Source organism: Cariama cristata, unplaced genomic scaffold (genome assembly GCF_000690535.1).
Source record: "Cariama cristata isolate BGI_N322 unplaced genomic scaffold, ASM69053v1 scaffold4739, whole genome shotgun sequence".
Classification (NCBI taxonomy): Eukaryota; Metazoa; Chordata; class Aves; order Cariamiformes; family Cariamidae; genus Cariama; species Cariama cristata.
Window position 1 is genome coordinate 1 of NW_009636174.1, and position 27459 is coordinate 27459.

The 27459-nt window shown below is 41.1% G+C and overlaps 2 protein-coding genes across 2 annotated transcripts in view; one reads left to right on the forward strand and one right to left on the reverse strand.

Annotated features, from left to right (window-relative positions):
- Positions 1-1391: 1391 nt before the first annotated feature.
- LOC104167520 (selenoprotein O) lies at positions 1392-12394 on the forward strand. Its single transcript, XM_009707809.1, has 8 exons — positions 1392-1591; positions 2546-2726; positions 6521-6651; positions 7063-7343; positions 7692-7842; positions 10084-10269; positions 11363-11519; positions 12209-12394. Exons 1-8 carry the CDS (start codon positions 1449-1451, stop codon positions 12392-12394), a joined length of 1416 nt encoding a protein of 471 aa, XP_009706111.1. The 5' UTR covers positions 1392-1448.
- A 9620-nt stretch (positions 12395-22014) lies between these two features.
- The window catches only part of TUBGCP6 (tubulin, gamma complex associated protein 6), a 23213-nt gene continuing 17768 nt past the window's right edge, over positions 22015-27459 (reverse strand). The window contains 5 exon segments of the mRNA XM_009707810.1: positions 22015-22492; positions 24291-24490; positions 25621-25834; positions 26069-26201; positions 26470-26664. Of these exon segments, the coding sequence (XP_009706112.1) occupies positions 22401-22492; positions 24291-24490; positions 25621-25834; positions 26069-26201; positions 26470-26664 (834 nt within the window). The 3' untranslated portion in view covers positions 22015-22400.

Below are 27459 nucleotides of genomic sequence, written 5' to 3' on the forward strand. Positions count from 1 at the left end.
TGGAGGAGCGGCACCGCGGTGCCCCCCTGCGTGGTGAGCTCGCTGTGCGGGGGAGACCGGGGGCGGACGGGCTTCCCTGCCCGCGAATTGCCTTAGCGGGGCGGTTTCCCGGCTGGTGTTGAGGGGAGGGTCATTCCCCGAGGCAGAGGTCATCTCTTAAGCCCTCGTGGTTTGTTTGTTTTGTTGTTTGTTTTTTTTTTAATCTTCGCTGCAGCAAATGTAACGCTTAAATGCCAAAACAGAAGGTGGCGGAATTTTCCTGTGGAAAATAAGGCTGTGATTGCATCTCCTTCAGGTGGTACGTTACTTCTGCCCCTGGCTACCCTCCTCTGAGGTTTTTTCCCCCTTGAGGAGGACGCAGACCACGAGGAGAGTGGGGACAGCAGTGTGTAATAGCTGCTTGCTGCCGTGTTGTCCTGTGGTCCACGCGAACGGTGTTTAAAACGTGGGTGTTTGGCTTGTGCGGCTGCTGGTCCTTCTGCCTAGTGCCAGCAGTGCCTTTTCTCCATCCTTCCAGGCCGTGGAGGGAATGGTGGAAAAGCCCCAAAATGTCATACTGAGCAAATCCCTGCAAGGGATGGATATCTTCGCTAGTCAGTTTAGCCTGCATTGCTTTAAATCTGCTGGGTCATTTTTCCCACTTGCATTTCCTCTGTTTTCTGTTCCAGCTGTGCACAGGCTCGGTAACACCTTGGTTTTATGCATGTGGTGCTCTGAAGGCCTTCTTCAGGTCTGTGACAGTTAAGGAAATCACAGAAAATCCCAGATGTGGTGCTGGCATTGTAGGTCTGCCCTCGGCAGCTCTCCTGCTTCCCTGTGGCTTCTGAAGTGCTGGGACTGTGGGCTGAGAACCACCCGTGCCTGTTCGGTTTACTTGATATCTATTAAATAAGCAAGTTTGCTATTTGCTGTCTGTTCAGGATTTTTTTGATGCAACTGCCATGTACGCCCATATTTAACACCCCATTTCTAGATTACTTACCCAGAAAGATTCACATTATTTTTCAAGAGGCATAACAGTAGGCATTTTATTAAGAGGAAACTAGTGACTTAGTATATAATAAAATAGCTGTACTTGTCCACATTTTTTGAAACAGTGTATTGGATCAATAAGAACAACAGAGTTAATGATTAGAAGGGATATGTGTAACTGAAAGGTTTGTCTTCTTCTGTTATGTGTGGTCTTCATTGCAAGTGTGTTGTGTTCGTCTAATGGAGCTTTAACAGAAGTTTGAAGGTCCAGCTTTTGTTCTCAGGTCTGCCGCTACTTTGTTGTGTGACCGTGGACAGAGCACATCACTTCTAGGCTTTTGTTTCCCGACTGCTAAGGGGAGACAGGAGTTCCTGCCTTTATAGCCTGAAAACTCTCTGTGTTGTCTTGTTGCAGACAAGCCGATGGTCGGAAAGTCCTGCGGTCAAGCATACGGGAGTTCCTGTGCAGCGAGGCTATGTTTCACCTAGGAATACCAACAACAAGGGCTGGAACGTGTGTGACATCTGACTCAAAAGTCATCCGTGACATATTTTATGATGGGAATCCAAAAAGTGAAAGGTGTACAGTTGTTCTGAGAATAGCTTCTACATTTATAAGGTACATGCCTATTTTGCTGGGGTTTTTTTGTTCTTTTAAAACCAAGCACAGCAGTCTTTTAAAATACCATTTTAAGTGCGTTTCCCTAACAGCACCATTTGCGTGTTTCTTTTTCTGGAGGCTTGGAACTCTCTTGCCCAGCTGTAGGAAGCTGTTCTTCTTGTCCAGCGGATGGGGTGAGCTGAGACAGATAAACACTTAAGGATGCTAGCCTGGTAGAAAGAAGAACTAAGTTCTGCAGACCTCAGAAGAGATTTTTCACGTTTATGCCTGCACAGAATACATGCTTTTTTTTGATGTTGGTAGTAGTGGTGGATTATAGCTCTGCCCTTAATTCCAAAGCTATTCCAATGTAGTACTGTCAAAGTTTGGGTGTACTTTCCCTGCGTGAGAGGTGTACAAGGTTCCTGCTCTGGCACAAAACTTGAGGAGTTTCAGGAAGTTGTATTGTTTCTTGTAAGGTAACAGGATAGTAGAGGAAAGTGAGGCGTAAGGGGTATGTGCATGTATCTATATGTGTGCAGGCCTGTCTGTGTGTGTGTGTATATATATATATATGGAAAAATCTGTCTTATGTGCTTGATGTCTAGTATTGAAGTCTAGTATTTTAAATAAGTCCTGTTTCTGTATATTTACTCAGGATGAGAATTTTTCTGTAGAAGTGGTTGTAAGAAACTTTAACGAGCTGGTCTTTGGTGCTGGCTAGGGTGTTGATCTGTCAGTTTAGTTACACATGGATGTATGCGCTTCCTTGCGTTGAGTCACTGAGCCTCGCTGGGTTCAGTGTAGGAATCTTGCGGGCCTTTTCTCTCAGTCGGTTGAAGGATTGGTGTTAAACTCAAGAGATGATGTGGTGTTATTGCAACAACAGTAAATGTTTTTATGACATGTAAAATCAAATGACGTTAATGGTATCAGATAATACTAAAACATGTTTTTGTTATTTTAAAACAGGTTTGGTTCTTTTGAAATTTTTAAACCTACTGATGAATACACAGGACGCAAGGGTCCCAGTGTTAACCGAAATGATATTCGAATACAGATGCTTGATTATGTGATCAGCACTTTCTATCCAGAAATCCAGGAGGCTTATTCAGACAACAGTATTCAGAGGAATGCTGCTTTCTTCAAAGAGGTAAGAAAGATCAGATTATCTTCATAAATCCATAGTGGTCATCCTTTGGAACTTTGTCTGCAAGCAGAGACGACTGGAGTCAGTTAATACCTTGTATCATCCAATTGCCTGAACTGTTCTTTGAAGAAAACACTCTTAATAGAACTGCTTATCGATGAAAGCAATGTTGATAATGATCAAACCAATGATAAGCAGTTTAACCTTTTTAATAGTAAATCATGATTTCTCTGCTCTGGGAGAACTTCCCAAGGCTTGTCTCCATTTGCTGAGAGTGTCTTAGACTGCGAGGGGGAATTCTGGTCCTGACTGTTGGATGATGAGTTGACGGTACAGAGACATCACTTGCAAGTCATCATATTGTAAAGTACTGAGAATGTGGAGTCACTTCCTTGTCTCTCATTTTCCAAATTACAAACAGGAGTGTTGGCTGCAAATCCCTTTAACTTCAGGCTTTAGAATTGAAATGTTTAAAGGCAGTCAAGCACTGCGAGGGCTTGCCTGAGGAAGTTGCAAAACTTCCAACTTTGCGAATGGTAAGATCAGGTAATATAAGTGTGTCTTAGATGTGGCGTAGTATCAGGTCATTCTGCAGTGGCCCAGAGGAGAGGCTGGATGCTTTCTCAGAGACCCTTTTTCAGTTATTGTATAAATTTAGACCTTAACAATTACTGGAGATCCATACTAAAAATTGGAAATACAACTTTAGTAAATGTAGAATTGCTGTATTTCTCTTTGAAGTAAAACGTAGCTTAATTAATTGGTATCTACACTTTATCTCCTGAAGTTACCGTTTGCCTCACTGTTGATATTGTGTTATTATTCTTGACATTGAATTTCTATTACTATATTCCTTTGTCTCAGTGAGCAAAGAAAGAATTTGGGGTAAGGGAATAAGATGCTTCTCTTCATGTTTTAGTGATTAATATGTAGCAACGCTACCCTTGCAGAAGGGATCCAGTCTGAAGTTACTGGAGAACTATAATAAAGGCTCCGATTTGGATCACCTGAAGTTCAAATAATGTTACAACCCAGCTAAGAGTGTTGTAACTAGCCAGTGAACAGAATAATTAAAAAATATCACAGTCTAATACACTTGACTAGCCTGCCTAAAAGAAGTTGTGGTGCTTTGAAATGTGAAATGATATGGTAGGGACTGAGGGAGAGGCTGCAAGCAACGATGCATGTTCATGACAGACCAATAACAGGTCAAAAGGCAGGCTTAAAATCTGACATTCTCTAAATTTTGTGGATTTTCAATTTGTGGGGTTTTTTTGGTTTTGTTTTGTGGGAAGGTTTTTTGTGTGGGTTGTTGGGGTGGTTTGTTTTTGCTTTAACACAGCCTGTGCATACTTGCAGTGGTTCCTCAAAAGCAAGCTGCGGCTTTGGCCCAGCATGGGGTGCCGGAGAGTTTAACTTCAGGGGACAGGCCGCCTGTGTTTGAGTGGTTGGAGCTGATGAGAACTGCGGCTTGTCACCCACCGTCCGCATGTCCAGCTCTGTACTTGATGGCATGATTACTTTCTGATGGCAGAAAAGTGATGGGACTTGGGGATCTTTGCAGATGTGTATGTGTGTGTGCCCAGTTCTGCCTCTTTCTGCTTTTGGCTGCTTTTCCTAGCCCAGTTACTACTGATTTCCTCCCCCCTATCCTGGCATCCTTTCCTTATTGCTCCCATCTCCATTCTTTTTGTTAGTTTGCTGTGCTCCTCCATGCCTGTGCCTGTCTGCGCTCCATGCCTGTGCTGGCATTGTTGCCTCTTCATGTGTGCTCTCCTCCTTAGTGGAGACTTTCCATACCTTTTCCACCTGAAAAGCACCCCAGCCTATTACCTAATTCGACAAACACGACCATCTTTTTTTTAATAGTGGGGAGGTGCTGTAAGTTCAACTCTGATGTGTTTTATCTTTCTTTTTGCACTGTGGAAGAAATGGAGGAAAAATGTACAAGTGATTGCATTTGACAGCACTGTCTAGAAAGCAAACACCATTATCTGTACTTCTCAACTAATTTGTAGGAGTTGTTTAAATTTAAGCGAGCATGTCCTTGAGATAGTGCTGTTATTTATATATTCACCATACTTGTTTTCTAGTATGGTTAGCAGGAGAAAAATGTGATCTGAAAGAATGAAGGTCATCCTGAGTGCAAAGCCATCTCTTTCTAATCAATATACCCATCTTTGAGTAGCATGCAAGCTTTAATTGCTTTCAGGTGTTCTTATTAGCAGGATTTCTTTTTTTACCAGAGCACTGGCAGTGTGTGATGTGTTCCTACAAAGACATCCAGCAGTCATGAATTGCCTTACTGCTGGAGTGCTTTCATCCCAACCCTAAGGGCCAGGATTTTTCTGTTTTACCATCTTCCTGGCACAGAGCCACTGTGCAGGGTGTGTCTCCCTTACTGGTTTATGATGTGCCAGTAATCAGTTTGGGACATGTGTAGCTGGCTGCCCGCTGCCCCGTGAAGCAGCAGCATTCAGGAAAAACGGGTAAAGTACCTACCACGAGGATATTGTAGAAAGTAGAAGCATGGGATCTCAAGGTGAACCAAAATCTTCTGTTCCAAGCATCATTTATGGTTTTCACTACCTGTCAGATCATCCCAGGGCATGATTTTTCTAATTTTTCTTCCTTACCTGTCTGCACATGTTTAAAAAAAGAAAAATGGAAAAACTCCGGGTTTGAAGACAGAGGGATAAAACTAATGTTTCCTCTGTTAACTGGATCGTTTTTTTAAACCTTAATAAAGTATGCTTACACTGCAGCCTGGAGAGAATAGTTGCTTTAAATTTCTGTACATTGATAGCTCTTTGGGAAGATGAGTGATTTTTAGCTATGAAAATAGTTTGATTTAAAAGTTTTAGCTGATGGCTACATAAAATTTTTATTTACAGCAATTCAGTAAAGTATTTAGAAATACCTAGGTTCCTTTAAAAGCTAGGTTGGCTTCCTGAGTTTTTAGATTTCATAGGGAATATCTAGTTGTAGTTGACAGGTGGGCTAATTTAATTAAATAACTAGAACTATTCTACAACATTCCACTATTTATTTGAAGAATGGAACACATGCAGTGATTGCAGTCAAGGATTCCGTAACAATAACTCTCAGTTAAGCAACAGAAAAATTCTGGTGAAACATGCATTCAGTGAAGAATTGCATTTAAATAAAATTATCATTCTTGGCATATTTTTACTTAACCTTGTAGCTTTTTTCCACTCTCAGCGAATTGCAAGAAGTGCTTATCAGTGCTAAAATTTGTTACCAGGGAATAATTTTTTTTGTGTAAACCACTTGCCTTCCTATAAATCACTCCTACATACCAGGTAAACCAAAAGACTAACTTCACATTGGGCTCTGTTGCATATAGTTCATTCTGTTTCTCAGACTTTGCTTATGTTTTCTCCTGCTTGTAGTTAAAGGGTTTTTTTAATTAGTAGTAAGCAAAAGAATATATTTGTATAATGACTAGAATAGTGCATGTCTGGTGTCAAACAGTTTACCTTATTTCAGGTTCTGTCTCCAGTACGTTTTAGAGCTGCCCAGTTGACTTGCAAGTCAAGCATGGAAGGAAAGAAGAGGAGGCAAACAGAAATGGGAGACTGAGAAACAGGGCAGTTGCTAACAGGAGGAGAGAGGCAAGCTGTCCTTAAGATACTTGTGTGTATGGCACACTGCCAGAATCTGCTGCCATTGGAGCTGTAGAAACATCAGTTCAGACTAGGAAACACTTGGAAATACACGAATGTATTGGAAATAACATTGTGTTGAAAAACGAAAAAAAAATATTTCTCTTTTAGATAACAAAACGGACAGCGAGATTGGTTGCTGAATGGCAGTGTGTTGGGTTTTGCCATGGTGTGCTGAACACAGATAACATGAGCATAGTTGGACTAACCATTGACTACGGCCCTTTTGGATTTATGGACAGGTCAGTGTGGCATCATTATTTGAAATGTGCGCATGTATTTGCAATGTAGAACAGTCCTGATGTTCACAATTGCTTTAATGTTTTAATTCTAAAGTAGATTTATGAACTCTCTTAATGGCAAAGTAGATTAAGTTAGTTCTACTTGTCGTGTAATTCTTCTTTCAACTTTTTTTTAACTGTATTCACAACATCTCTAAGTGTTAGATTCTTCTTAGAGCCTGTGGGGTTTCTCAGTGTTTGAGAGGGCAGGAAAACATCTAGTGAGGTAACTTTGGGAAAAGAATCAAGAAGGAGTGTTCGCTTTGGGATTTTTTTAGTTTCCTGGAGGAAACTGAAATAGTAAAAGTAATACTTCTTACGGTATTGGTGTCCAGATAACTAGAAGAATTGTAATTATTTCTTCATTTGTAGGTATGACCCTGAGCACATTTGCAATGGTTCTGATAATACAGGGCGCTATGCTTACAACAAGCAGCCAGAGATTTGCAAGTGGAACCTAGGGAAGCTTGCCGAAGCTCTAGTTCCAGAGCTGCCCTTGGAAATAAGTGAACTCATCCTGGAAGAAGAATATGACACAGAATTTGAGAAACATTATTTGCAGAAGATGAGGAAGAAACTAGGCCTAATCCAGCTGGAGTTAGAAGAAGATAGTAAGCTGGTGTCTGAGCTCCTTGAAACCATGCATCTCACAGGTTGGTGAAGAGCACAGAAGGTTCTTGTTTAATAGCCCATCAGTATCTATAATCAAACCAAGATATAGTTTATATCTTGACCTTACAAGAAAGCAGCCTTTTGCAACTACATTGTCACCCGAGAGAAGAACAAAAGACTGAAAAAATAATTACCTTGTGAGCTGTGGGGTAGTTGTTGCCTTGTACAGGGCTCCCCCCGTCTCACACTTGCACCCTCACTGAGGGAGCAGTTTGTTTGCCTTTCAGAGTGGTGACGTGTACTGCTTCAGGGGGAGTTAGGAAGGCTGTAGGGGACCTGTTTACCTGCTGATCTATTAGTTATGTTACTCATAGAATTTACTTTTTCAGGTGGAGACTTCACAAATATTTTCTACTTGCTGAGTTCATTCTCAGTAGATTTTGATCCTTCAAAATTGGAAGATTTCTTAGAAGAGCTTACAAGTCAGTGTGCTTCTGTGGAAGAACTGAAAGTTGCTTTCAAACCACAGATGGATCCAAGGTAATACTCTTCTTGACTTAAATGCTTTTGGCCCATGCTTTTAGTTTCATTATAACCATAATGAACTCTTCATGCTATGTAATATTTGACTAATTTTAAATCTGGAAATTTCACTGTTAAGTGGATGCATCATGATCTACAGCAGTGCAAATTCCTATGTGTTTTGTCACTGGTGAATGCTCAGCAGTGACTTGCTGCAGTTGGCTCTTGGGCTAAAGTTGTCTTGAGCTTTTGCTTGGTCTTTTTTTTTTTTAGTTTCTCCACTGTCTCTGCTGACTAAGGCAATGAGAGTGCCAGACAGTGAAGTGATACAGAAATATTTTACAGAAGAAAAGGATTTGAACAGTAATGCTACTGTCTTCTGCCAATGTACTGTCAGGAAATAATCACTTTCAGCCACTGGTGTTCTGAGCTAGGTACAACCTAAATGCACACTTTAGGCTCTGAGAACTGTGGGGTGCTGTCCATGTCCTATTTGATGGGCCACATTCAGCAGTCCAGCTACTCTAAGTGTGGAAAAATAGAAAGTTTTGTTCAACTGCTGCTTATGGCAATGATTGCAGCAGTTTTTCACTTTTTGGAGAAGTGGAAAACAGGGAATAGGTGTGATCCATTAATTTGCTTTTTTTTCCCCCTAGTATCTTCCCAGATGGCGGGGGCGGGCGGCGCTGGGAATTAGAGTGGGGGTATTTGGGGTATATTTTTTTCCTCTCTCTCTCTGCTCAATAAGTGTTCCATGAAGGTAACAAACCTACTAAAATTCTTCAGCTTTTTCTGTGTGTTGATATCGCAGTTAATCACTTGCAGAAAGCAGGGAGTTGAGAAAATGGACTGGTGTGAAACTTGTTCATACAAGTTTGGTGTTATGCCAAGGAGGTTCGCTGTAGGCATTTATCATTTTGGAGATATTATTGGTTATTTAAGTTTTTGTGATGATACACTAAAATGAAATGGAAGTAAATTAAGGTGGTGGATACTGCTTATTTAATTAAGTTCCAGGTTTCAGCTACTTTGAAATTGTAAGCAGATATCATGCAATATGAAGATAGCTGATGTGATAGACATGAGACAATTTTTTTTTTTAAACACTGCATTCGGGCTTAGAGGAAAATGAAAAGTAGCTGTAAATCATCATGATATGAATGTAAAGCTTTGGAGGGGAATAGCACTGTGTTAAAGTGAGTGCATAACTAATTTTTTTTTTTTATCACAGCACTTGGATATCACAGAGCTGGACATGTCAGATGTGTAAATCAGATTTGGATAGTACTTTATATAAACTTGGAAATCAAAGCACCTAGCTTATCTCTGCTCACTAAAAGTAGGAAAATATAATTGATATAGTGAGTTGTCTGTTTTGAGACCAGGGAATAACGTTTCTTTTCTCCTTTGCTTATAAATGCATTGACAGAAGGAAATAAAAATATTTCGTGTATTTTGATATGCTGCAAATTATACTCTTTGTTCTTTTTTTTCTTTTATTTTCTGCTGTAGTGCAGTTATTAATCCAGGAAAAATACAAGTTAGCTAGCATGGTATCGAAAAATAAGGTGAAACTATTGTACAGCACCAGCTAACAGAGTCAAATGTAAAAAGATACAATCCTAGCCAAACTCGCAGCAAAATAGCCTGGATATTGTTAGGAATTTATTACCACAAAGCAGTTCTCATTCTGTGATTTAGACTGGCTAACTAAAAAAAATTCAAATAAACAAACTGTTGTCTCATATGACTTAAATGAGGTATCTTTCCCGGTATCATTTGAGTATTTATTAGTACTGGTAAAATTAGTAGGTGTTAGATCCTTATTCTGCATGCTGTTACAGTATTAGTGTTAGGAAAATAAATTAAAAAACCACAAAACCTGTGGATTCTGTGTTATCTTGACACCTAAGTAAGGTCAAATTCCTTATCCCAAATCCATTTCAAAGTTCCAAGGGTGTTTTGTTGAGAATTGCACATCTGAATCCAACTGGTAAATCAGGAAATCTATTGTCTGCACTTTATGTACCACAGGAGTGTGAGTTAAACACACTGAAGAAGGGAGAAGGAACAGTAAAATTAGCATAATTTGTAATTAAAAAATTGTTCTGTTAATTACGAAGTACTGGTTTTTAACCACTCTAGTGATACCATAGGTTATTGTGAATGTTTTCATATCTACTTTATGGCTGCAAAAAGATGGTTCTTGACGGGAAGCTCAACTTTAATATCTAATGTGTTTGTTCCTTTTGTTCCCAGACAACTGTCAATGATGCTAATGTTGGCTCAGTCTAATCCTCAGCTGCTTGCATTAATTGGAACAAAAGCTAATATAAATAAAGAATTAGAACGCATTGAACAATTCTCTAAACTGCAGCAGTTGACAGCAGCTGATTTACTCAGCAGAAATAAAAGACACTGGAAGGAATGGCTGGAGAAATACAGGTAAGGTTTCTTAGTATTTGTAGCAGTGTATTTTATTTCTGCATTTTATTTGAGAATGGTGTGCCTATCTCACAATAGACACCCTGTCTCAAAGTATATAGATCAGGAGGGATGTGGGGGGCATGCAACTCAGAACATTAACTACTGCCAAGATCCATATCTGTGTTGCTGTGAAAGTTTAAGGGCATCTTTGTATTTTGTTTACTAGATTTTGGGGAGGGGTGGGGGTATAGAAATCACCTAGCATCAAATCTAGTATTAAAAGTGCTTCAAGAATGTTGATGTTGATTCTAGGAGAGGCTAATTGCAGTTTTGAGCTTCTCAGTGCTCAGTAACTACAATTGACTGACCTCTAAGTGTTTTATCCTTTTAAATTATTGTTTTTTCTGGAAGAAAAATATATGTGTTAATATAGAAAGCAAGTAGAAGTATTCATAATCAAAGAGTAACTGTAGAAGAAGTCATGCCCAGGAAAAAAAAACATCCAGACTATTCTAATAGGCATAACTTAAAAGCCTAAAAACTTGGTGTTAGCAGGAGATTTTTTTTGTAAGGAAAACCCTTTAGCAGAGCATTAGTTGTTTCTGCTGTGTGGATTAGGTCAGGACTCCTTTCCTCACCTGGCTGGCTGTGATCTTGTTCTCCAGTGGGGCTGAGAGTTTTAGCAAGTATTCCGGCTAAAAGGTAGATCAAACTGCCTCAGCTGTATTGCATCCCTTTTATCGCAACATCAAAAGCTTGTACCAATAAACAAGCGTAGAAATACTTGAAAGGCAAGATCTGAATGTGATGGTGTTTGCAGAGCAATGCAGAACAGACAGTGCATCATTATCTCAGTCTGACTTTTCAGCGAATATGCAAGGTGTGCCACTCCTGGCCTTGCCAGGACCTGCTGACGGTCTGTAATGCTGCTTCTCAATGAAGTGGCGTTTTGTAGTCTGTTGTCGTGCTGCATGTTAGAAACTTGAGAGGGTTATAAGTGATGTAATATTTATTAAGAACTGCAAACTAAGGATCTCGGGACAAGGAAACGTGTCAACTTTTACATATGATTCTTGATCCAAACCAGTTGTTCTTACTTGCTTAATTTCAGAGTCCGTTTGCAAAAAGAAATAGAAAGCGTAAGTGATGCTGATGCCTGGAACACCGATCGTGTGAAGGTTATGAGTTCAAACAACCCAAAATACATCTTGAGAAACTATATTGCCCAGAATGCCATAGAAGCAGCTGAAAATGGGGATTTCTCAGAGGTATGCTATTACTGCTTAACATCTCTCTGGGTTTGTGTGGATGTGTAGTGGTGCTGTTGATGACTGACATTTTGCTAGGCAAGATTCATTCTGTTGTCTCAGGCAGTAAGGGGATCGGGAATTTACTGTTCAGGAGGTCTGTGTTATTTTTGAGGGAGCTGTATTAATGACTGCAGAGCAAAGAAAGGAATTGAAAATCTGAATCTGAACTTCACCAGCTTTTGTAGGCTGATCCCAGGACAAGACACTTACCTCTGCTTTTACTGTCTTCAGAATGGTGTTCATCTTGGGAGGCAGTTGGGGGTTAATTTATATTTGTTCCTTGCTGTGTGAAGTGTTATCTTTTAAAACTCACGTTTTTCACCTGTGGAATTCGGCATGTTGATTGTTACATGCAGAATATGGGAAAACTAATTCATTTTGAGAAACGACATAAAAACTTGTATTTGATACTTGCATTTAAAGTTATTTGAGCTTGAGTTCCATACAGATGCAAACCCAGCCAGTTATGATTTTACAGTTTTCAGCTTATTTGATACGCATACTGTTCATCTATTAAATATTTGGCTTGTCTGGGGTTCATGTATTAAATGCAATATATTGAATCATTATGTGGTGTGAGGTTCTTCTCTACATCATTTTGCCTTTCATTTTTAAATTCTCATAACCAAGCTATGTTTTCTCTCTAGGTAAGAAATGTACTGAAACTCTTGGAGAATCCATTCCAAGAAGCAGAAAGTTTCAGGGAGGTAAAGGAAGATGCAGAAGAGGAGGGAGCAACTGCTACAGGAGCTGCTTGTGCTCAGGAGACCAGAAGCAGACTACCATATTGCAGTAAACCTCCACTGTGGGCGTCAGAGCTCTGTGTTACATGATCTTCATAACTGCCTTGTTTTGTTTTTTGCTGTAAACTGAAGACTCTTACCCTCCTTCAGCAGTGAAGAATTCAGCAAGGCAAACCTCAAAGTGCTATTAAGTTATTGAAACAACCCTACATTTGGATGCATCTGCAACAGTCTTCAGCTGTGCTTAATTTGAAGCAATTGTGGGTCACTGGAACAAACCAATGACAACCGACAGCCTGTATACGTCAGTAATTTCAATGTTTTGAGACTGAAAGTCTTTCCTTTATTCATACCGCATTGCAAGTAGAAAGCAATATTTTATGTTGAGGCAGGCTGAATTTTGAATATCCAAATGGAGTTGTTGTTATGTGAAGACAAAAATACCAAGTCAGGAATCTGATCTGTTTTTGTCTGATGTCTTAACTAATAGTACTTCTAACATTTATTTGCTGCTTTCTCTTTGCAGAGACTTCTAGTCCTCTTTAATGGAGGAATAGATTCCGTGTTGCTTTTGTTTGAAGCTATGTTTCATTTAATTAAGTAGTTCATTTCTTGTGAACCTTCAGATTGATATTTAATCATTATCTTATTTTCAGAGAATTTGTGCAGGCTAGGGTTTGGGGGGAGCAATTGAAGTTATTTTTTTTTTTTTTTAAATACATTAAGAGCAGAATTAAGGGAGACTATATACATTTGCACTGGAAAATCTTGGTGGTAAAGTTTATTCAGGTTCAGTATGTTTGCATACAACACATGTAAATATTTACTAAAAATCATGGGTGCAGTTTGTAAGCCAATTGACTTGAGCAAGGTCAGTTAGCCAAATTAGTGTGAACCTTAAACTACCCCAGTACTCAAATCCAGGTTCGTTACCTACCTACTTGTGTGCTCTTAACAGAGTCTCCTTGTAGGAGAACCGTGGAGGTGGGGTACCTCTTTGTTCATGCTGGTCAGTGGGACCCTTCCATTCCCACTTTGTCTTCACCGTTTAGTTTGTTTCCACGATCTTTGAAAATCTTTATGCTGAAAGGTGCCGTTCTGGAACCTGCTATTTGAGCTTGTGTAAAAGACTACAGAGGATATGGGAGAGGGATGAGAGCCGACTTGCTTGCAAGTTACTTATTGATAACATTTCAGTTGACGTTTCAGGGGAAAGTTGGTTGCCATTATTGCCACATCAGCAAAACCAAGTTGTTCCATAGTTAGTTATTACTTAGCTTTCTGAACTTCTTTGTAAAGGACTCTTATTACTGGTTCAGATACCTGAAATCTTGGGAAAAGTTTGGTTTAATAGAAAGGTTTCTCTTTTCCAAAGAGACCACCGTCTTACACTGTGAATTTAAGTGTACTCTAGTAAATTCTTCCTCCAGCCCTGTGCAAGCTTGGTATTAGCTCAGGTTGAATTGTGCTCTTTAAAGTCTTCCTCAAAATATGAGCTATCAAAAAACAGGGAGAACAGTTGGGCTGCTGCTTATCCATCTGTGCTAATAATCAATTTGTCCTCCTTGCTGCCACAGCAAAGAGGTGATGCTTGAAATGTAAACATTCATTCTGTCTTGCCTTCGACCTGGAGAAACTGGTACCAAATAGCGATGCGTGACAAACTAGAATCTCTGACAAACACAGCACTTTCTGTGACATTTTGGAGTCCTTACAGAAAAGGACAAACCTGAAGGTGTATTTACCTAGTCCATGGAAGAATGGTGTAGTTGAAGGAGGAAGTACCTTGAAGAAGTGGGCAACAAGTAATGCTAGCCAGTGCAGCTGGTCGTCTCCTAGAAGTAATCCATTTTTGTAGGAGTCTGAGACTTTTATTGGGGATTATCCTTCCTCTGAACTTGGAGGTACTGGAACCAAACCATTTACTGGAAACTTTAACAGAAAGTCAATGCTGGGGAAAAAGGACTGCACCAGGGAAGGGAAGCGTGCTGGCAATTTGAAAGACACTTCAAGCATCCACCTGACAAATTTGCAGAACCAGTGGTCTCTTATGGTCTGCCTGGTCCAGAAGGGAGTCACGGGGGGGAAGTTGCTCCAAGCTCATCCACGTAACTCTGTGCTGATTTTGTTTCTCAGTTTTTATCTTTCCTTTTGAGAGGCAGAGGGGAACAGTGTTTTGGAGGAGTTCTGCCCAAGCTTTTGGCTTAACAGAATGGTCTAAAAAGTAATGATTTTACACTGTACCTAAGGATCAAGTCTTTTTAACAGCATTCTGATGTTAATTTGGGGGGTTTGAATAGATCTCCATTAATAATGGTACGGAGAAGGAGAAAGACACTATAACCGTGTGTTTGGACATAGGAGAATTTGAATTAACTACCAAATTATTTTGCATATAAAGATATAAATTATTTTGCACCTATAATGCCAAAATCATGGAGAGAGCGAGCTACTTTGAAACAGTTTGCTAGAAATTTTGTCCTTAAAAAGGGAAATTGAATGTAGTGAAGACTGAAAATACGGTGGTGTTCCCAGCTAAATACATTCTTTGCTCACGTATAGATCAAGTGCACGGGGTCTAGAAAGCTTGAAATGGTGAATGCAGACCCTTGGTGTGGCTGCTTTGGTGTGCCACTCGGTAAAAGTTGTATTTGTAACAGGTGCAGTATGTTCACCGAAGGGTATTCACTTAGCCTAACTGCGCTGACATTCAACTGCTCGATTTCTCACTGCATGCAATAATATCAATGCTTTGTATTTGAAGAAGCGTTATGATCCGGAGCCAAGTGAAATGTTTGTGCTCTTCCAGCACTCTCATTTCAAGAGGCGAGTAGTAGTTTCAGCTCTGAGAATAGTGAGTTTCATCTGTTCTTGTTCCCGGAGCAGTGTGGAAGCAGGAGGTTGTTCAGGACAATTAAACCGAATTTTGTCCAGGTAAGAACTTTCTTTCTTAGCTCAGTTCTTCAGGGAGAAGGGAATACAGCTTATAACATTTGGGGGTCTAAATACTTGAATCATAAATTGCTTCTTGATTTTTTACAGCTTGTATTTGCAATAGGTAAACCTGAAAATAGTATTTCTTACTGGTCAAATATTTTGCTTGTATAAAAGCCATGGACTTGTGCTCAAAATGAATTGGTGACTCTTCACATCAGCAGCTTTCTGTGGCAACACTTGATGAGGCTCAGTCTGTGCCTATGCAATCTGATCTACCCTTGCATAAAAGCAAGTGGTACCCAGATTACAAAACTGAAACGAGAAGCTCTTGGAGACTTAGTCTCATGTGGCAGTAGGACTCCTCTCATGACTTCATCAGATTTCACCATAACTAATTGTTATATGTTAACAGCTGCTGAATGTTTTACTGTCGGCTCTCACTTTGGAATGTTTTGTGTGTTGTCTTTTGGGTTTTGATGTTGGGGTTTTTTTCCCTCAAACAAGTGCTACTGCTTTCTTTGATTCTTTTATTTTAAAAAATAAAAAATGCAATTTTAAGATTCTTGTTCGTGCCTATTTCCTGAAAGAGTTTGACTGTTAACCGTACTGTTCACAGACTTCACTTCTTTAGAAGTATTCGTTCTGTGTTAACATCGGATGGCCAGGTCGTATCACAGAAACCTCACTTTGTATTTTTGCAGTGTTTCCTGAGGAGTGAGTTATGACGTGTACGGTCTCCTGCCTCGCCAGCGATGTTAGTAGTATGCTTGGAGCAAGGTAAGGACCCTCACCGTTTTCAAAGAGAAACCTCTTAGTTACTTGGCCATAAGACCTATGCTGACACCTCTTTTATTCTTCCTTACATCACTGGAATTAAACCCACCACCTGATGTCAACAGATACAGGTTGCGATTTTAAATTCTGCTCATAGAAATAGGCCTTTGGGTAAAAAGTGAAGATGCATTTTGTTTAAGTTTGTTTAAACTGGATTGAGTAGATTATGCAGGTTTTTTTTTTTTCCCCCCAAGATCTCAGTGATACCCTAGAGAAGGGGACTCTTCAGAGTGGAGAACATTTAGTTTAGAGCAAGTTGGATGAGATGGATGCCCTGGCACATGAGGAAGTAGTGTATCAGGATCAAGCAGTCTGTAAATCGGCTCTGCAGCCTCCTCTTGCTCCTACAGCCTGAGTACAGGGGACTTCTCTGTGAGCTGCGAGGGCCCAGAGGCTCAGGGAGCAATTCAGTGGTGAGCATCACTCTCTGCTTACTCCACAGCTACTTACTGGCAGAGCCAAGGGGTTTACATAGTCCCACACACTTGGCTTTAAACCAAAACCTCATTAATGTCACATCAGCTGTTTTAGCAGATGGCTTGGGTTGTTTAGGGCCTCCTTGAGCAAACTTAGGCTGCCTTCATGGTGGTGGGGAGGGAGCAGAGAAAGGAGAAATGTGGGTTTGAAGGGGAGGAATATTTGCACAGGCGGCCAGATGAACGATGGTGTGTACTTGTTCTGAGCCTCGGTGGTGGTGTAGTCAAACACTGGTTCTGGGCAGAGTAGCACAGGCGATGTGTGGCGTGCGTAGGAGAGGCAGAGAGAACCGAGTTCTTCAGCCTCAGGAGGAGGCTGAGGAGAAATGCCTTGCTGTCTACAGCAGCTACTGGGAGAGTGTAGAGAAGGTAGAGGCAGACTCTTCTCAAGGGAGCACGGTAACAGGATGTGAAGCAATGCACAGAGTTGCAACATGGGAAACTTGAGTAGGTAGGAGGATATTTTTTTTTTCCACCATAAGGACAGCCAGACTTTGAAACAAGTTGCCCAGAGGTGGTAGCATTTCAGTCCTTGGTGATCCTCAAAATGTCACTCGAGCAGGCTGCTCGGGGCCTTGTCCAGTTGGACCCGTGTTAAGCAGGGATCGGACTAGGTGACTTCCAGAGATCCTGGCCAACGTGCGTTACTCTGTGAGTGTTCTGGGGCTGCCTGGCTTAGTGCAGTTCAGTGCAGGGGTTCTTCCCTTTTGGAAGATCTCACCTGGGGACATGGGCAGCAGCTGATTGCCCTCTGGGGCTTTTAATGATACAGCAGGTTCAGAGGAGGTTGTTACCTGGAGTTCTGCATGGCTTTTCATCTGTCCTCTGCTTGGCCACCCCGATCCCCATGCAGTGGGATGTTTTGTTTGCTTGCACACTAGGTCAGTTCAGAACGGGGAGAGATTACAGTAGTCTTTGCAAGTACATTGGAGAAGGGGATGGAAAAGTGCTTTTTGGGTGATACTAAAAGTAATGAGTAATTTGTTCTGCTCATCAGTTGAGAATGTTGAGAAACATCTTAAGGTGCTGCTGGGCTGTCACCCAGCTCTGATGTAGCTCGCTTTCCCACCTCAATACACACGTAGCTCCTCGGGGTGCTTCAGCTGGGGTGAATTTCTGCACTCCAAAGTATCTGTTGAACAGGGTTGTTTCTGGTGTTCTGCATTTCAGTTCGTTTGTGATGGAAGTGGGTTTAGGCCAAACCTGCTGCTTGTCCCTTGGCATGGTGTGCATCCAAGCAAAGGGCTGAGGCAGCTGCCAGGGTCCACTGAAAGAGCAAATTCAGGCCTCGGTTATCCTGAATTTACTTTATCAGGTCCATGTGTCACATATCTGAGTGTGTATCTCCACACAGCACCCTTCATTAGATCACGCACCACCACACAGAGTCTGCTAAGTGTGCTAGGTCATGTTCAAGCAGCCACAAAGCCGCTTCTTAGCAGAGTCTTCAGCTCCGTTACAGAGGTGGGTGGGACTCGGGCAGCTTTACCTCTGACCAGAGTCGATATGAGACAGGTCAAGGCGATAACCTGCGCTTACCCCTCCAGAGCCAGGTGATACGTGAGGGTAACGGATGTAAACCAACAGGAGGGTTTCACAATGCTATTGCATCTAGTATGAGGTCACACAGTCGAGGCTATGTTCTAAATAATGCAACTAATAGCTATGTTAAATCTTTTCATTTGGCTTTGTGCTTCATGCATTTACAGTGGGAGAGGGTTTTTTTTTGTGCAGTGGCAGTCCTCAGTTGCTCTCAGCTGTACAAAAATGTTGCCTTTCGTCCCCTCTCCCCCCCTTAGCACCTCTATTCTCCCCCACCCCCAAATCAGCTTTACAACTGATGGCTGCAGCTGCCCTGTGATGTGGGACAGGTACCATGGCCTATAAATCAAAGGACACGAGGGGTAGTGATGAACTTCCAGACACTGCCTTTTCTTCTGTGTGTCATAACCAATCATGCAGTTTTCATAGCAACTGCCGAATTACCAGGGGAGCAGAAACCCAAAGGGGGAAAGTCATGCTTACCTGTCTCTCTAGCCAAGGCACACAGAAAAGTGAAGCTCTGTGCTGTTCCTTTCCTCCCCTGCGCAAGGACAGTGCTCAGCACTGCAGAGCTCTTGCTAAGCCTGCGCCTTCAGCAGATAAACCCAGAGATGAGATTTAATGATACTGTGTGCAAGCATAAGCAGAAACATTTTTAGTCAGCTAAGCTGACCTACAAAGCTTATTTGATGTGTTTCCTGCTCTGGAGTTGATTTTTTTTTTTAAAGTTGACATTTTAATACAGTAGAACAATAGATAGTTACATTGCTATTTAAATAGCATTTGCTTCCATTTTTCTTTCTTTGTGCAACCTTTTTTTTTAAAAAAAAGATGACTACTATTACCATTTTTCAGGTGGAGAATCTTAAGCACTGAGACACTGAGTGATTTTGCTGATGATGGCAAAGCTGTGTGGGCTCCCAGGCCTGGCTGGTGACTGAGCGGGTTCTCCATCCCCTAAGCAGCAACCTGTGGTGCGTCAGCTGCACAGCAAAATGAAAAGGACCCCGGTTTGAGGTTGTGGGCAGTGGTGGGGGTCTGTCATAGGCAACTTCTACCTCCTCAGCCATCGTGGTCCAAGCAGCGTGGGCGCTTCCATCTGGCCCTCTGCCTTTCCCTGCTGGCTGTCAGACAGGAAACCTCGGTTTTGGGTTTGTTTTTGTTTTTTCTGGAGTTAACAAATTCAGCACCAAGACTGGCACTGTGACACCCCTGTTCTGTAAACTGGTTTCTCCCCGCTGTTCTCTCCAGCCACAACCAGAAAAAAAAGAAAAAAAAAGAGTGATCCATCCACCTTTAACTCTTCCCCAGCAGCAGAGGTAGCAGATCCCCTCGTCGATGACAATGAACCCAGGGCAAAAGGAGACTGAGGAGGGAATGCCCTTCAGCTGCCTCTGTCAGGCCCCATACACTTGGAGCTGAGCTGGCTGTGGGTCTGTCGCCCTTCTGCTGTTTAATTAGGAGTTACCAGTGCCAAGGTGAGGATCAAAATTCTGATTTGTAGATGTTCCTGGATCACTTTTGAGTGCAGCAGACTGACAGTTGTACTGTGCGGAAAAGCAGAGAGCTACTACAACCATTTCTATACTGAAATGCTCATCTAACACCACAAAGTTGTAAATACACATTCATTTTTTTCTAGTTTGAGGTCACTTGTGCTATTTCCTAACTGCCCTTTCTAAACAAGCAGTATTTTCCAAATCAAAATTGTTTACTTTGTGCAGTGTCTGGACAGAGTGGAGTGAACTTAACTTTCTTCATAGCAGCCTGTGTGGGGCTGTGTTTTGGATTTGCAGCTAAACTAGGGCTGATAGCGCAGCAGTGTGTTGGCTATTGCTGAACAGTGCTTGCACAGCCTCAAGGCTGTCTCTTCCTCTCACTGCCCCTGCCCAAGGGGGAGGTGGGAAGGTGGGAAGACCCAGCTAAACTCAACTGGCCAAAGAGCATCACGCTTAGCAATAAAAAAAGCAGGGGTGGGGGGGTTTCTTCATTTCCATATTTTGCTCCCATTTTTTTTCTGGAGACACTTGTCTGTAAGGAAGCAGATCATCACTGCAAGACTGCACCTAAAGTCCTAACGTTGCTGCTAGATTTTTCACTAGGTGCATCAAAAAGCACGAATTTGGTAAAATGATCGACATTACAGAGTTCAGTGTGAGGACAGGGAGCGTGATGCAAATAAATTCAAACAGCAGCATTTAAGCTGAATCAAAAAGATCACAGAATAGCTGAGATTGGAACAGATCTATGGAGACAGTCGAATCCAACTCCCTCCCTCCCCCCCCCAGTCACTATCTTTATAAATTATTGAAAATTAGAAGCATGAAGATTGCAAGAGTATAGGGGATTAAGAAAAAATACAGCACTTCAAATGATTAAATTTAAAAGAACCTATTTGTTCCATGTCAGTTTAGTGTATCTCCCACCAAAGGAGCAGAGGGGGAGTATGCTGCCAAGGCAGCAATGGCAGGCTGGTTTTGTAACGCCATAGGAGGGAATCTTGCATTAGTGTACGGTGGGGGGATGACAAGCCGTACTTGTGGCCTGCATTTCAGAAGTCTCTGATGTTTAGCTGTTGCTATCTTGCTCTTCTTTTCCATCATCATAGAGGACTCCTTCAGAAGTCAATGGAGAGAAGGCTGCTCCTGTTGGATTTGGTACCAGGAGTTTAATTCAGGTGCTCCGAACCACTTTGTCCCTCTTCCCTCTTCCTACCCTCTCTTTCCTGCCTATGCCAACGGCCAGCTAAGGCACTGCTGAGAGCTGACTGCGGGCAGGCAGTGCAGCTCCATCTTCCACCAGGAGTTACACAGGGTTCATGGGAAAGCTTAAACTTTGTCTTTCTACAGTCCTGCTGTACTGCCAAGCTCCAAGGTGCCAGCCGTCACTACCTGCTCCCTGCAGCTGCTGTGTGGCTGCTCTCTAGGGGGGAGTCAGGTGGGGGGACAAGGCGTCAGTCTGTGACAGAAGGCCAGCTTGCACATACGCACTTGGCCTTGTAAGTTCCTGAAGAGCAAGTCAGGTAGATAAACAGCTCTCTGCCTGCCCAGGCAACAAAACAGCTCCGTCTGCCAACCACTTGCTCTTTCAGTCTCCCTATTCAGTAGAACAGAAGGAAGGTAGTTAATTAAATATAGCACAGACAAAGAAACAGCATAGAAGATCTATGTTACAATTGTGCATGACCACAATTTTGTACTGACTTTGGGCACCAGACCAGGAGCAGAAACACTCAGGTCAGCTTACAGTTGGTATATTCTGACTCTAATGCTTAATTTCTATTTCAGAAAAAAAATCATAAAACTACCTACACATCATCAGAACCTCATCATATTCAGTATTCCATAGTACCGGTAATATGCTAGCTAGTACTTTTAAGTAAGGAACTAAACAACAATGAGCTCCTGATGGATACATCCATGTTTTAAGCAACTGTGACTTCGGGATCTCAAAATCAACATATTTTAAAGCACACTGCCTTTCTACAACATTCTCATACCATGAAGTTGTGAAGAAATAATTGAACTTAGAATATAGAAGAAAAAAAGAAAAAATGGAAATGTGATCCTGCCGTTGAAAGCAGTCGTTGGAACAGATTTGGACTGAGAGTTTTGTTTCACTTCAGTGATGCTGAATTGTTTTACATAACTGCCACAAAATAAAGTGTATAGCTCAAATCAGGGATAAAGAAACTAAGTTTAGCACAAGCCATCCAACAGTTACCGAGAGCTTGAATAGTCAAATACTTCATCTCCTAGCAGGTCTCCTTAGTGCAAGGTGTTGTCATGCCCTCTTCCACTGTGACTAATAGCCTTGAAGAAATTAGCTATCAGGTTTAGACTGAGAATATCAGTTTGAAAATAAAACACATCAAATAGGTACTTATGTCTGTCTGAACATTTGTGCCTCATATCTCAACAGTTTTAGAAAGTATCTGTTAATTTATTTCACATACATGTATTTACATTGGAGGAAATTCACAACACCAAAAATACAACATTTACACAGATATACAGCTTTGCACTGCCTCCCCTGTTAAGACCAGGCACTCAGCTTTTCTCCCCTGGCAATCATGACGCCATCAACTCTCAGCAGATCAAACAACGGGTAGGTGTGGTGGATTTTAAGAAGCATCATTCTCTGTATGTATGTGGTGGTTCTATTCTTCAAGCGATTAGAGGGCGGGTTATTTCACTGAAGAAAAATGCCTCTTGCATGGTATTTGCATAAGCTTCTATAAATGATAAGCATATAGGTTTAGCTGTTTCTGTTTTACCATGCTATTGGTGATCCTTACTCTACAGAGTTCAGTTATCCTTGTAGTAGTTATTAAAATTGATTCGCAGTAGAAAGTCCTCCAAATGTGGTTGGTATCCTCTATTTACAAGCTTTGTTACCACTGGAAGAAAAAAAAATAAAATAAGCTTCAACTAAGATTAATATTCTAAAGTCAGCCTTGACAGTATCTGTGCATTTTAATTAAAAAACCCCACAAAATGGCCTAATGCAGAACTCTGAAGACAACACAAACAAATGTGTATTTTTGCATAAGAAAGGTTCAGTATCTCTTTCTGGAATTACAAAGTACTTCAAGTAAGATGCAAAAGAAAGTTTATGTGTCAGTTCTAAGTGAAACTCTATTATTCTAATAAGGAATTGCTTTCTCAAGTTGCTTTCACGCTAAGATGGTGTGTTCTTGTAATTTCAGCTGACCAGGAAGCATGTTTATGTCCTCTGGTGACCTCTGTCAAAGAAGAAGCTCTGCTGAGGTTTTTTTTTTTGAGCAAAGTCCATTGTGAGAGAGGAAAACCAAAGAGAAATTACGAGGACAAACCCCTCAAGCTCTATGAATGAACAAACTGACTGCTCTAAGCATCCTTCATAACAAAGGAAAGGTGGCAACAGAAACTCCCTAAGCTCATAAACATCCCATGCACCAAGATAAAGGGAATGCGCAAGCAGCAGTAACATGCAAGGAAGAAGGGAAAGTGTACAGTTAGGCGTTAGGGCCTGAGCCAAAGCCATTGAAGACCAGACCACTTTGTATTGGCTTTCAATGGATTCTGGATCAACCCACTGTGAAAGAGAGCATTTTACAATACACGGTGACTGAAGGTACAAGTGTAGATGAACAAGCACACGTTTGTTTGTTTTGTAGTGCTTAATAAAGAGGGTGTACAGAACTAGGTCACTCAGCGCATTTCCTTACGGAACGGTCTATTAATCTCTGTCCATGAAGCAACCATAGATCTCGTAGTAGGGGCTTAGGTGGCTCCCAGAGGTGTTCTGACTTCCTGTAGAATTTGGAAGCAGCCATTCTAACTCATCCTGAAATATCTGTTTTTGGTCCTTTGACACCATTTTTGGACAGCCTTAAAGAATAAAAAGGGCAGCTCATTTCCTGAAGACTGTATTCTGACTAGAAAACATTCTAGAAAAACAGATCTAAAGGAAAGAGTTGCCCTTCCTTCAAGAATTAAGAGGTTTCTGAGAAAACCCCCGAACTCCATGAATCACCTCTGTACTCAGGGGAAGGATAAGTAGCTTGTACTAAAACCACAAGCAAGATCTGAAAGAGAAACGGAGAGGAAAGAGAGAGAACCATTTCTTCACATTATAGGCTAAGCTGACAGTGAGAAGAAATTTTATCACGTTAAAGGTAAGAACATTTGGCAAATGATCCGTGCAGTTGAAATACATTTGCCTGGAGCATTGGATATAAGCTCCAACTAGTGCTAGGAGGCTCTCTGAGCTTCAGTCCAACATGGGAATCAGAATTTTCAAATCTTGTAACAATGATAATACTCAACCAATGCAGATATATCTGAAATTACTTTTAAGTGGTATCTGTCTCTCATTGCTGCCAATAAAAAGTTCCAGAACTTAATTCCAGAGAAAATAAAAACGTAAGGATGTATATAGAGCTAAATACCAAATACTTATTTTGCAAATTAGCAAAAACTTACAGTCAGTTTTGGGATATCTGTTAGATTTTTTTTGTGTGGACATTTTAACTGATGGATATGCAGATCTTTGCAAACCACAATAATGCAGTTTTCATTTGGGAACTACATTTTCTAACACACACCAAGTACACACATCTTCCTACTTCTATGTTACACTTCCAAAAGCTCTTCGTAATTTTTTCAGTTGTCAGTTGACTTTTTCTTCTATCTAGAATTCATGCAATTTCTTACCTTTGAATAAGAAGTGAGAGTAATACTTGAAGGTATTGTACGACTGCTGCATCAGACCAAAGTTGGGATGAACAGCCATTTGCTTCCCTGCATCGAAAGTCCATGACTGAGAGATCAGCTGGCTGCGGAACTTCAAAATAAGGCTGAAGATGCTATGTATAATGTTCATCACAGGAGCTGCCTTCTCTGTCAACAGACCCCTAACAGAACAAAAACAACTTTAGGAATGTAGTTGACATAATTTACTGGTTGTAGGAAAAAAAATACAAAGGGGTGACAATCCTTTAGGTGTCCTCTTTAATTGCTTAAAAAAAATCCACAAGACTGCAGCCAACTGTAATGGTGATTTTAAAAAAGGTGCCTAACCTAACATAGTTTGCTTGCTCTTCCAAGAAACTGGTATTTGCACTGGTGTATCTGATTTCTAGAATGACATCTGCATTTGCAAGAGAGACGACACTTAAAAACACTATCAAACTCTGAGTCTCCTTAAACTTTAATCCCCTCTCATCGCATTACCACCCTGTATCCAAACAGCAGATTTTGGTAAGTTTTTTCTAGTTAAAACTGGGAGAGAGACACATGAAAGGAAAGAATTCTTTCCTTGTTCATAATTTCTGTTCCTTATCATCTCTTCTCCCTCCGTCTCCCCAGTTTATCATTCCAGCGTATACTCTTTAAGAAGAAACCAAATAAACCCTAGCTCCTCTCCTATTACTTACACCACCCTTGTGCCTCATATTCAGTAGCCAAAGGGCTAAAAGCTTGTGACTCCCGAAAGACAGATGTCTCCTGCACTGCTCATAAATCTGGACAGAGGCATCGAGCCACGTTTGTTCCTTCAAAGTCCAGTCCTGGGCACTGCACATCTATTAAAGGCATATACAATGTACAGAAGCAGCATGTTACTATCCTTCAGCTAGGCTTACTTGTGCACACTACTCGTGCTGAATGAAACAGCATTCATTTACAAAGGTTATGACAAGGATGGGGTGAAAGAAAAACAGAACTGTGGCAAGTGAGTGTGCCTTTAGTCTTCAGGTTAGAGCGGTTCTCAGTATACCTGAATCTTGCAGAGGCAGGGTGAACAGGAGCTGGACGCAACTCCAAGGAGTCTGGGGAAATGAAGAGGATGGGTAGCTGAGGAAAAGCATCAGCATATGGACCTTGTAACGTGCCATGAAGTTTGTTTCCCTTACACAAGAACACTTTCATATGTAAAGGCTACTTGGTGTGTCAGGTAAAAGTCAGTTTTGCACAAGTACGTTCAGCTAGACTGGCCACTCCATTAACTGAAATATTTGAATTAAAAATAAGTATGGTAGCTTGCCTGAAAATTGCTTTGTTGAGGTATTCAGCATGCGTTCTGTGAATTTCTTCCAGGTTGCCTACAGAAGACAGTTTGTTCCCAAATTCACACCAGGTAACATGAAGAATCTGGTTAGCAATGTAACCTTGAATAACTTTCACAAAATGCTGCATTTCATGTTTATACAGCTGGAGCTGTCGAAACTGAACAGAATTTGATGCACGACTCACTAAAGCTGAAAATAAAAACACAAATATATTATCATCAGCACCCACAGAGACCATCTAAAATCAGGATTCTTAAAGGAATGAAGGTTTCTGTTAGTAGAGTCTGTTTAAAATGCCAATAAAGTTTCTTTAAAAAATTGTGGCTTTTGAAGCTTGACATGACTGTTTATAAGGAATTGCCTAGCACAAGGTGCTAAAAGCATTTTAAACAGGACGCTCTCTAGTTCGCTCATCATACTTGCCAGTGCGTTTTAAGTGAAACCAAACATCCTTGAGAGTCCACACCATGTGCTTCAGCTGAAGCAAAAAGGAGAAGATCTTGTTGTATTTATTCATGCAGCTCTCAGTAATGACAATGTTCAGAGGCCAGTCAACCTAGAAGAAGTAACAGTGCTGATCATATTACATTTTTGTGTTAGAAATTATATTTCAGATACAAGTATTTCAGGGACATACAAATTAATATATGTATTTTAATAATGCAATGCAATGGCCAGGCTAAATAAATCCTATAATTTCCATTACACAATTTTTTGATTCTATTCTTAAAGGTATTCCATTGTTAAGAACATATTCACTCTACCATGGTACATAAGAACCATGGTATAATTGCAGTATTCTACCTTTCTCCATGCTTTCTTACCTTGTACCTTAGCTCTAAGCAACTCAGAGCATCAGGTGCATTGGGCTTGAACACTTCTGGAAGATACTTGAGGGCAAAAGAAAGATTGGAAGCAAGCTGGGTGTCACCATGAAGACTGTACTGTAATGCTTTATTTAGGATAGAATTAAGAACGAGTGGATTCAGCAATTCACCAGGTGTTTGTCCTGATCCAAGCTAGGGGTTAAAAAAAAAAATAATGCTAATTACACAGTATTAATAAAGACTCTTGGCTCCTAAACTCAGGTGAATTAAAGCAGAATGCTAAAGTGGTGATTATCCTGCCTTGCTCCACCATTCTGATTGGAAGTTTCTACTTCTGCTGTAGGGATGCATCAAGAGCGTAAGAAGCAACTTCTGAACTATTTGCTATTCACAGCATGAAAGTAATCTCATACCTGTACGGATTTATTTTGATATGTTGGACTGCAGTTTGCTGTGGTTCAGGAGCTGCTACACATCCCTTCTGCAGGGAACACAGCCTTCAGGCTTTAGTGGGGCAGAAAGCCAGTGACAGGACTTGTATTATCTATCTGACTCCCGTTTGCCTGTCTCATCAACTCAGCACCCTCAGAGGTTTACAAATAAAGCTATTCACGGAGTTTAAATCCCCAAGTGCTTTCCCTAGTTAAGTCTAAAGCATTCTTAGGATTCAGAGAAATGCACTAATTACCCTACAGCCACGTCTCTCCACTAGCAACCAGCTATATTAATCGAGGCTCTCTCTCCTACCTTGCTGTCTTCCACACAAACCCAGGGGTAAGTCATGAAAATACTGTCTCATCAGAGGGCCCAGCACTCTCTTCTGATGTCCTCCCCTCTGCTCTATAGGATATTTGAGGTAAGAGTAGGTATTTTGCAACACAGGCCTTTCCACTGGATTTTAGCAAATGGCAAGAGGCTCTTCCAGCCTTGCTGCCAGCAGACAGGAGGGGACAGAGCAACAGTGCAGCAGTTTTTGCAGGAAAGAGT

Bases quoted from the DNA above. Each gene is read 5' to 3' on its own strand.
- LOC104167520 (XM_009707809.1), top strand. From the start codon at position 1,449: ATGTTTCACCTAGGAATACCAACAACAAGGGCTGGAACGTGTGTGACA. The intron at 1,592-2,545 runs GTACATGCCTAT...ATTTTAAAACAG, and splicing joins ATAGCTTCTACATTTATAAG to GTTTGGTTCTTTTGAAATTT. The intron at 2,727-6,520 runs GTAAGAAAGATC...TTTCTCTTTTAG, and splicing joins ATGCTGCTTTCTTCAAAGAG to ATAACAAAACGGACAGCGAG.